At 43.8% G+C, this 11,620-nt stretch overlaps 1 protein-coding gene across 1 annotated transcript in view; it reads right to left on the reverse strand.

Annotated features, from left to right (window-relative positions):
- Positions 1-4,300: 4,300 nt before the first annotated feature.
- reep5 (receptor accessory protein 5) overlaps positions 4,301-11,620 on the reverse strand; it is a 13,286-nt gene continuing 5,966 nt past the window's right edge. The window contains exons 3-5 of the mRNA XM_080510158.1: positions 7,927-8,065; positions 6,040-6,208; positions 4,301-4,567 (exon numbers count right to left, since the gene is read on the reverse strand). Coding sequence (XP_080366284.1) covers positions 4,518-4,567; positions 6,040-6,208; positions 7,927-8,065 — 358 coding nt within the window. The 3' untranslated portion in view covers positions 4,301-4,517. The remainder of the gene's footprint in view (positions 4,568-6,039; positions 6,209-7,926; positions 8,066-11,620) is intronic.

Here is an 11,620-nt window from a genome sequence, read left to right on the forward strand (position 1 = left end):
TGTTTTACAAGAATGCGGCTTCTCACCTGTGTGAAATCTCATGTGTCTTGTGATATTGCTTTTGTCTCTGAACTGGTGACCACATATCTCACAAGAATATGGCTTCTCACCTGTGTGAGACCTTATGTGGCGTGTCAAATCACGTCTCTCTATGAAGGTTTTTCCACATGTTTTACAGGAATAAGGCTTCTCATCTGAGTGAATTCTCATGTGCTTTGTCATATTACATTTGTATTTGAACTGGTTACCACAAATCTCACAAGAATATAGCTTCTCACCTGTGTGAGACTTCATGTGGGTAGTCAAATTACTTTTCGAAGAGAGGTTCTTTCCACATGTTTTACAGGAATACAGCGTCTCACCTGTGTGAAGTCTCATGTGCTCAATCAAATGACCTCTTTGATTAAAGTTTTTACCACATGTTTTACAGGAATACGGCTTCTCACCTGTGTGAGAACGTGTTAAACTGCCACTGGGACTGAAATGTTGATTGTACATGTCAGAATTAATCCTCCTCAATCTTCCTGAAGCTCCACGAGTTCTTTTATGTTTGTGACTCACATGCGGCACAGATTCACCAAGGTGAAGCTCTTCATCGTCTGGTTCTGAGTCACTCTGGACACTTTTCTCATCAGTCACAGTTTGAAGAAACGTTTCAGTCTCCTGCTTCAGTATGAGCTGCTTCCTGTCCTCACATGTGAAGATTTCCTCTTCCCCTTTAACATGAGGAGGTGATGGTTCCTCCTCTTCCTCTTTAATGTGAGGAGTTGATGATTCCTCCTCTTCCTCTTTAACGTGAGGAGGTGATGGTTCCTCCTCTTCCTCTTTAACGTGAGGAGGTGATGGTTCCTCCTCTTCCTCTTTAATGTGAGGAGGTGATGATTCCTCCTCTTCCTCTTTAATGTGAGGAGGTGATGATTCCTCCTCTTCCTCTTTAATGTGAGGAGGTGATGGTTCCTGCTCTTCCTCTTTAACGTGAGGAGGTGATGGTTCCTCCTCTTCCTCTTTAACGTGAGGAGGTGATGGTTCCTCCTCTTCCTCTTTAACGTGAGGAGGTGATGATTCCTCCTCTTCCTCTTTAACGTGAGGAGGTGATGATTCCTCCTCTTCCTCTTTAACGTGAGGAGGTGATGGTTCCTCCTCTTCCTCTTTAACGTGAGGAGGTGATGGTTCCTCCTCTTCCTCTTTAAGGTGAGGAGGTGATGGTTCCTCCTCTTCCTCTTTAACGTGAGGAGGTGATGGTTCCTGCTCTTCCTCTTTAACGTGAGGAGGTGATGATTCCTCCTCTTCCTCTTTAACGTGAGGAGGTGATGGTTCCTGCTCTTCCTCTTTAACGTGAGGAGGTGATGATTCCTCCTCTTCCTCTTTAATGTGAGGAGGTGATGGTTCCTCCTCTTCCTCTTTAACGTGAGGAGGTGATGGTTCCTCCTCTTCCTCTTTAAGGTGAGGAGGTGATGGTTCCTCCTCTTCCTCTTTAACGTGAGAAGGTGATGGTTCCTCCTCTTCCTCTTTAACGTGAGAAGGTGATGGTTCCTCCAGGTCCAGACTGGAGCTCCTCTTCTGGCTTCCAGAGCTGCTCCTCAGAGACGACGTCCTCTTCATCACAAACATGTTGCTGCTGGAGGTCTGAGGGTGACGAAGAGCAAAGAGAGGAAAGTTTGTCAAATAGCTGGATTGAGTTTCGATCTGAGTCGGTCTATTTTACTATATAGTTTTAGGTTTTAGGAAGAGGAATAACATCGAGTACAGTCATATAATATTTAAAGTTAACATTCTGTTGTGAGGATGTTTTCACTCACTCAACATTTCTACGGGATCAGTGCCTGTATTTACTAATTAGTGCAAATAAAGCTGATTGTAATATCAAGAATAATGGATAATGATGATAATAACAATGATAACTGTTATTGTTGTTTTATTTTGATCTTTAGATTGACCCCCGTATTTATTCTGGTTATTATGTGGTGCTTTTGGTTTCATGCGTTCTTTTGACAGACGTTTTATTTGGTTTCACGTTGAGCCTTCGCTGTTTGTCCTGTGTGCTTGTGCATGTGAGGCTTTGTATGTAATATTGCAAATAAAATTTGCAATGAAAAAGAAAGAGACCTCCAAGCAGAACAGCTCCTACAATAAGTCAGGAGCTAATGGGGTTTTCAATAAAACTAACTGGACCAAGGCCTTGTTTACACCACAACGTTTCAGATAATTATCTCCATACACACTGGAAACCACAGAGTTTTTATGTTTTATGCAGTAAGCTATAAACACCGAAGTTCCTTTAAACTGCAGTGTTTTATAGTTTTGATCCACTCAGTGTTCATGTAAATCGTTTTGGTCCACTCAGCAGTTCTACGAAAGAAAAAGTGTCTCCACATGTGATTCGGCGCACACCGCATTCATTGTTATGAATGAATCCTTCTGGCGCATGCGCAAAGCGATTTACTACGACAGTTTTAAAAAAAGTTGTGTTTTCAGTGATTCCGAGCACCATTATCCTGTAAAATGACACCTAAGAAGGAAGAAAAGTTTGCAGTCTTGCACCAGAAACCATCTTGGTGTAAACGGAGACTAAGTGAGTCTTTGATAAAGCTTCGCTTCATCTGGACGTCACGAGCATAAACATTTATAGGCACGATGAGTTTCTTCACTCACCAAGTGGGATTTCATTCCAGGCAGGATTTTTCAGACGCCGACGTACATCCACAGGACTGTCTTCAACCCGTTCCTCTTCCCGGTTCTCCACCCGGTTTTCCTCCCGGTTCTCCTCAGCGTGTTTCACTGCACGGGGGAAAACTTCGCAGCAATAATAACGCTAAACGGCATCATAGCCAATCATTATGTGTAACGTCATCAGTAGGCGCGGGCCCCAAGTCCCGTCCCCGGACAGAGCTTGGTAGCTCAGGCGCATGCGCAACCCCCGTCCCGCACCGGACAGGTCCGGTGATTGTTGTGTAGTGAAGCATGTGTCCATTAATAAGAAAGCAAGTATGATTCTTAATTTTTTTTATTTATTTACAATGAAAACTAATAAAACACAGATTCTTGTACACATTGAACCATAACAAATGTGGAATCAAGAGAGAGAGGTTGAGATGCAAATGTGTCACATTATCTCTTAGTTTTATTCCATAAATACTGTAATCTCCACTGTTTCCCCCGTTTTTTTGTTTGTTTTTGTTACACATATATCCATACAAATACAGCAGCAAGTGACCTACGTTCCATTATTCTTCCGCCATCAGTTTGTGGGTGTCCCCCTGTGTCACCGTGGGTCCCGGGCAGCAGCACCCTGTCCCCCCTACTGGCTCCGCTGCAGAACCACCAACATCACCAGGGTTTTTCACTTCATCCAGCAAATGCCTGGATGTTGGTTTTCCTTTTATATTTGAAGGGACATGGAGCTTCTACGCAGCTAAACGCACGGTACCTGTTCACATAATGTTAATGCTGGTCAGTGTGGGTGAACACAATATATATTGGCCTGACCCAAAAGATAAGTCGAATTGAAAAGTCCTAGTTTGAAATTCGGCATGTGTAACACGAGTAAAAGGGGCAAAATATGTCACAGATCCTGAACAATAGGTTACATTTCGGGACTACTTGACAAACTGCCGTGAGACTGGATTGCTCTGTTAAAGGCCCATTTCCAAAGTGAGTTTATGTGAATGTGATTTGCTTTGTAAAACGAGATCAGACGCAGGGTGCTGAACTCTGCTTCGGGGAAAGTTCTGCTCCTCGTGGTCGGGTCGGAAGAGGAGTGGAGGCCTTCGGTTGACGGCCTCTGGTGTTGAGCAGGACGAGCTGCTTCCAGGAGCTCACCTCCTCGGAGAGCAGGAGCAAAGAAAATTGACTTTTGATAAGGTTGGGGTAATTCCAAGGTGTCGAATCCTGTGAGCCCGGGGACCGGTCGGTGTCTGCGGGACCCCCTGCAGTGAGATGCTCAGGCACATTCCTGAACCAGACCTTCGATCATGACGAATGAAGATGGTCTTTCACTACAAATGCTCCATCTTTTCTGTGGTGTTCTGCCATCCCAACATCAGTGTACATAAAACACTAAACACATGTCATCGTGTGATGTGATCTGAAAGTGCAAATCTGACCGAAAGTAACATTAATTATCACATTTTATAGTTAAAAAAAAAAAAATCTTCTGAATTAGATCCAACTTTGACTGGGTGTCCTAAGAAGAGGAAAAGGTAGTGACGGGATAATAAATGTGAGATGTGTGTGTGTGTGTGTGTGTGTGGTCGGTGGTTCCTGCAGGAGATTGCAGAGGGAATCATCACGACCCGAGCCGTTTTAAGTGGGGAGTCCTTTATTTGGTTGATAAAGCAGAGCGAGACACTTGAGCTCAGTGAGCTCCGCGCAAGGCAAAGTTAAATAAGTCGTCTGACGAGTGGAATGGCTTTTAAATCGACACATGTGTTTCCGGCGAGCAAGTACGTTTCTCTCTAAGTTGAAGGTTTCAAGGCAACGTGTTGTGTGAGAGGCGCTCGGGGTCCACGCCTCCCGCCTCAGGTGCTCTTCTTCTCCTCAAACATGATGTTTGCTGTGGCTCGCTTGGCTGTGAACACAAACAACGGGGGCAGGGTCACGTGGAGCACGTCGCACTTTTCCAACACTTCAAAGACACTTCAAAGACACAGTCCTTTGTCAGGCTAACTGCAAGGTATCATATTTGATACGTGAGTTTTTTTCAGCCCTCCACATGAAGCAGTGCGATATTTTTCCCCCCTGACAAACCTGACGTTTGCAATCAGACACATGCAGTTGCAGAGATAATCCAATAGGGGGCAGTAATTCACTCATTGGAGGGCCTTTCCAGTGACTAATGGAATTGGACACAGGTGGTTTTTGTAGAACTTTGCCAAGTTTGAAAAGGTTAAGGTAAGAAAATCATTCATTCTTTTTACAGAAACATCATGGTTGGTGCAATGTGAAAATACTTGGAATTTCATCATCTATGTTTTAGTAAAACTGTGTTGAAAATGACGTATCAAATTTGATACAGCAGGTATATCAGGTCATGTAACTAAATCAGTCAATTGTCATTTTATTGTATTTCATGCATTAGTTATAACGTAAAGCAACATACAGCCTTTTAGTTTTTTTAAAGTACATAATTTGGTACATTTAGGGTAAAATACTAGATATGTATCATGATGATTGATGATGATTGCGCGTAACTTCCTTTTGCTGACTGCTTTTCACTAAAAACTGACCAATTCAAATAAAATCACACTCAGGAGTGTTTTTAGGTGGCAAAAGCATGCAGTGTTTAAGATGCTCTGAAGATAATTGTGAATGGCTTTTCCATTGGTGGATTTCATTACTGCATTATGGTAGCACTTTTTTATGTTTAGAATTACAAATTTCTTGGATTTGTTTGTGTTTTATTATGTTTTTGTTCTTTGAGCATTGTGACCCGATGTATCAAATATAATACAAATTGAAACTCATATATGGAAAATGATATTTAAACATTTTTTTTGGCTTGTTTATTTGTTCAGAGGGACCAATAAAGACTCCAAGTTCAAAGAATTGGAATTTTCTGTCAATTATGTAATGGTTTGGGCTTCACAGGGTTTCTTATCTCTCAAAATCCCATGAATAGTTTCATTCAACACGCAAATCTTGTTCACTTTAACGATGCTGCTTTACTTGGAATTTCAGAAACTCAGAAACTTCAAGAACTGAAGAATCTTCTGAGTCCATCAACACGTTCAGCCGTGGTTAGTTTTCGGCTGACAAATCTTGTGTTGACACGATGCTGGGTGAAATAAAGCTGCTTCAAAACACGCAAATATGCCTGGTAAGTGATGGACGTGAACACAGAACTACTGCGCACACAAATCCCTGAGATAAGCAGCAGCAGCAAATATGTTGCTTGAGCTGGTTTATAATGGAAGAGACGCCTCGGTGTTTACTGTGTACACACACACACACACACACACACACACACACACACACACACACACACACACACACACACACACACACACACACACACACACACACACACACACACACACTCACCCTCATCTTTAAACTTGTCTGCAGCCTCTGACGCCTTGTCTTTGATGTTGTTCATCACGTCGTCGATCTTGGCCTGGTTCTTGAGGAAAAATGGGCGGATGATGCGGTTGTAGATCTGCACGGAGCCGTTGGAGGGCGTGGGGGCCATGCACCACACCAGGAAGGCACACTGCAAGTAGAAAGGTGGGGGTCACGACGGGACAGAGACACACAGATCACCGTCAGACCACCAGAGTGTCCAAACCCACTCAGGGTCTGATTCACCAAAGAAATCTGGTGAATCAGACCCTGAGTGAGATTAAAAGAAATCAATTAGAGTCAGAAACTCTTTTACCAGAGGGTCTGGACGCACGGCACACATGAACATTAAAATCACCAACGATTAAAAAACCTGTCATATTTCAAAACAACCTCTGCCACAAAGTCAGCAAAGTGCTGGACAAAGTCTTAGTTGAAGTTTGGAGGACGGTAGACGACAGTGCACAGAGCAGTCGCGGTGAAATGTATCTCAAAGAGCTGCAGCTCAAAGCAGGAGCGGCTGTCCAACGGAACCTTCCGGCAGAGGAATGTGGAAGCTGACAAAGTCCCATTTAAGGAGGAGGAAGTTCGGAGAATGGCGTGAGCTCGCCGTCCATCGGAAAACATCAAAATCCAATTTACTGCAAAGTCAAATAGTCCTTCAAAATAAAGGTGTGTGGGTTCAGTCTCAGTGGCTGGGAGGGAGCACAGCAATCCGGGGAGTTATTCCAGGATCACAGCCGGGAAAAACGTGTAAGAATCTCCTACGATCACGGACGTGGACGGAAAAAGTGGTCGTTCCCGATGGTGGCGTCGTGGGAAGCAGCGGGTACTACCCGCTGCTACCCGCCGGGTAGGGTCACGTAAACGGGATTAAAATGAAATAAAGCAAACTCTGGGACAAGTATCCAATAGAAATATCCAGTAGAGCAGGGGTGCTCAATACGTCGATCGCGATCTACCGGTCGATCGCAAAGGTAGTAATAGTAGATCGCATGACATTAGAAAAAAAATAGACGCTGGTGTCATGAAAGTGATTTACCTTTCCGAATTACGAGCACAATCGAGCGCAGCGTCAGATGACGGCTGAATGTTTCTGACCTTCAGGTCACCGCACACGCGCAAACAACGACGCTAAGTGTGGCAAAGCTAACAAGCTAGTCAAGCGAGTTACCGCAAAGTTGAAGCCCCACCAAAAATGAGTGGGGGAGCTGGCCCTAGTGAGAAGACGAAAACGTGTCACTTTCAGGAGGAATGGGAGGTGGACTTTTTTTTCACGATGTCATTTTCGAAGTGCGTTTGTCTCGTCTGCCAGTCGACCGTCGCAACACCAAAGAAGGGTCGTCAAAGTAAACTCAGGTAATTACAAAGAATGTTCATAGTTAATTATGGCGTGTTGCACAATATTGGCTCATACGGTTTTGCAAGGTCCATCATTATACATTGTACATATAAAGAATCCTCAATATATTTGAACATAAATATATGTTTTGCATTTTTATAGTGGGTAGATCACTTTGACTTGGTCATTTTATAAGTAGCTGGCAGGCTGAAAAAGTGTGGCCACCCCTGCAGTAGAGGACCCTCCAACGCCTTCCACGTCACGCCACACAGTCCCCCTGGGTGAAAAGCCCACTGCGTATTTTACTGGGGGTTCTTACTTTGGTTTACCTCGGTGGTGCTTTAAACTCGTGTGTTCAATAAGTTTCCCATGTGTCTCTCACGCTTGACCGATACGTTCGCCGCCGCGTCGACCCACTCCCGTTACTCGTCGACAGATGTCGAAACCGATCGGCTGATAAATGAGAGTTTTATTCCTTCACGTCGGAACCAGTCACAATAAACACACACACACACACACACACACACCTTTCCAATGTAGTAGAAGGGGAACCAGGAGAGGAAGATGTCGGCGAAGAACTCGGCCACGCTGAAGACCCCGTACACCACCCAGTAGGTGAGCCACTTGGTGTCGTCGTCCTTGGTGGCGCTCTCGATGGCCTTGATGCTGCGAAAAGACAGACGGCGTTCACTCGTCACTGTCGATATTCAGTACTTTGACAATATAGGTATATTTTAAACGTATTGAACATTATTTAAAGAAGAAACTAGAGTTATTTTGGTGATTCGCTTCAGCAATTCACAAAGGAACAAACTGTTCTGTGCAAGTTTCAGCACAACAACAAACACACACACGCTCGTAACACAATTAACCCTTTGTAGTGCACCACTGAATCACTCCACCTGGAACTCTTGTGCCATCTACTCCCGATACGACCTGTTGACACTCTCTCCCAGTGTTACAAACAGGAGCAACATCAGCATCAAACGGCTTCGTCACACATCAGATGATTCCAGCGTTGCGAGCTGAATCATCTGATGTGTGACTCACCAGCGAGGGAATCTGGGTATAAATGTCATCCGCTGCACGAGGAGCTGTCGCACCACGACTGCAAAACTGAACCAAGTTTTACATGAATCCAAAGCTTTAGAACTGGTAAACCCCCTCCCCCGAGAGATAATCATTACCAACTGGTCTAGTCGGTCCCTGCAACATGAAACCTTGAGCAGAGGTATGAAGCACGACTCACTACTTTCTGCTGGCCACCAACGGACGCTGGGCATCACACAGGCAGGATTCAGTGTGTGTGTGTGTGTGTGTGTGTGTGTGTGTGTGTGTGTGTGTGTGTGTGTATGTGTGTGTGTGTGTGTGTGTGTGTCCTTCTGGCCTCACACAGTGTAAACAGACACACCTGCTTCTGCTCACTCCAGACTCTCCAATAATACACAGACTGTTGGGCCTCGGATCTCCGATATGGCCCCAGACTGGCTGAAGAGCGGTTTGAGCAGTGAGTAAAATAATTAATGGAGTCAGCTTTGTGGCTGGTCCATGTCTTTCCTTCTTTTTATTTTCACAGGTGCACAACCAAAAAAAATACAAAGTGCTAAAAGTGCATTGGAGGATTGAGGAGTGTGGCTTCTCCAGCAGCAGCCCCATGAATGATGTAAAAAGGCGCCTTAAATACACTTCGCTCAACTGGGTGGAACCATTAAAAACTTCATAGGTAATAAAAGTTAACATTAGTGTCTGAAAAATAAGTTAAAATCCTCAAACACATCTAAACCAAACACCTAAATAATAAACTAAATCCTAAACCCCACTAAAACTATGTGCAACACCCCCACTTGCTCCTCCTCTTGGTCCAGCCCGGAACCTTCTTTAACGGTGTCCGTCCCAGGGGGGAATCTTTTACTCGGACACCGTCCTGAACACAAGACAAGGCAAGTGGAAACTCCTCACACACCACAACTCTCTCATCCACACCTGAAAACATTCACAGCACACACAACAACTAAAAGAATCACATTCAATAAATAAGTTAAAACAACAATTGTGTGCAAATTCATCCAAATATGTGCAAATAGCTTGATCTTAAAGTGCTGTGTGCTTCTTAAAAGTGCTGTGTGCTTCTTAAAAGTGCTGAATAAAGTGATGAGTGCTTAAAATAAGAAACGAGCTGCCTGTTTGTTACACACACACACACACACACACACACACACACACACACACACACACACACACACACACACACACACACACACACACACACACACACACACACACACACACACACACACACACACACACACACACACGCCTTATAACCTTCCGATTCCTCGTCAGCCTGACTGTTACGATGTGGGATTCCAACATAAAGCCTTCATGGCGACACTGTGGACAGGAGGCGAGTCAGGACAGGCCGACGAGCCACACAGAGTTCACACACCGCCTGTGATGATGCACAACCAAACACACACACACACACACACACACATACTGCTTTTGACCTGGAGTCATCAAACACGTGTTGCCGTTTCAAAAAAGGATGCATTTCCACGTGTATCACATTAGCGTGACCCGAGGAGAAGACTTCCTGCTGGCTGTATTTACATGGATTCAAATAGGACATTCAATACTGGACAGTGTCGTCGCTTCAATGTGTGTTTGTTTACGTTCACCTCACGCTGTCTGTGTCGCAGAGAGCCCTCAATGTGTTCACTGAACATGAAGCCTCCCTCGGATCAGAAGCAGGAGAAAACATCAATACACCACAATAAATGTCCCTTTTTTTTTTGGCATCTTCAACGTGAAAAGGTACAACTCCAGTTGCATTTTTTGCAGTCCGTTCACATGGCGGCGGCGCTCGGAGCCACTGAAAATGAGGCGTTTTGAAAACGTTACAACTCCGCCTCCCTCGACGATAAGGACGACTTCCAGTCCATGTTCTCCTGGGACTTGGTGGGTTTATAGTCTACCATTGTTGTTGTTTAACCACTTTTGGTCTGTGCGGTTACATTACAACAACCTACTGCGCCTACTAGTGGCCCAACAGTAAAACTACATTGTTTTTTCATTGTCTGTGCGTGTGAAGGACAGCTGTTATTATATAATATTTGTATTTAATGCAAGCCTTATTGTGATCATCATGCTGGTCCACATGATCTAATTCATATCGAGTGTTTCATGTCCAGTTAGTCTTTACAGACGTTTGAACAGAGTGATGAGGGGGAAAAAGGAAGCTGGGTGAACAGGAAGTGGTTTTCTCTTGACGTTTGGTTCCTCAAAGTGTTTTTACTACGACGGCTCTGCCGCACCTGCACAATGTCCAATTCAGTTATTGACAAGCGGCTTCACTGTACAGTCACGTTCCTTTCTCCAGTGGAACAAAGACATAACGACTCACTGACGATCGTCAGTCGCCGGTTAAGGAGTTGCCATGGTAACTGAGCATCATCCACCAACTTCACGAGTGCTGCAGTGACTCATACTGAGATGGAAACTTCAGTTGAAGTGTCTTCCTGCCACAGAGAAGTTGCCCCAGATCAGCCTGATCTCACACACACACACACACACACACACACACACACCATCTCGTCCCCTCTATATTCACATTTGACCTTTTTTGTATTTAGACTTTCTAAAAAGTCTACTTTTGGTCATTTTTCTTTCTTTAGCGAAAGCGGAGACCTTGGACTAGAATTTTGTTATGGAGCATGAGCATAATGACAATAAAAGGATTCTGATAATAATAATAATAATAGATATATTTATTAAAACGCCTGGTCTTTTGTTGTCGGGGCATTTTTTTACATTTATTATGTGTCAATAATTTATACCCCTTTTTTCCAGGAGAAGTAGAACTTTTAAAATCTGTCAAGCGTTTGCCATTATTATGGAATTAAATACCTAAAACTGTGTGTCATATGAAGAAAAGGACAAAAAAACGGAATTTAATTCTCCTTCGACTTTCTTTTTGTAAATTGTTGAAAAGTGTAGATTGCAAAAATCTAATTCAAACTATTTTCCAACAGGTTGGACAGTTTAACATTTCTGGAGCTTTCTGAGTCCATGTTACAGGCTATTATAGTTGTCAATAGCCAGGCGTTTTTTTTTTTAATTTAAGCAGTGAAACAGTTCCTGTCCACATGAAGACACACATGACACATCCAAGGTGTGCTTTTGTGGAACAGAGTGCACTTTTTCATTCTCAACGCTGATTTT

This window comes from Blennius ocellaris (genome assembly GCF_963422515.1).
Source record: "Blennius ocellaris genome assembly, chromosome: 15".
NCBI classification, from domain to species: domain Eukaryota; kingdom Metazoa; phylum Chordata; class Actinopteri; order Blenniiformes; family Blenniidae; genus Blennius; species Blennius ocellaris.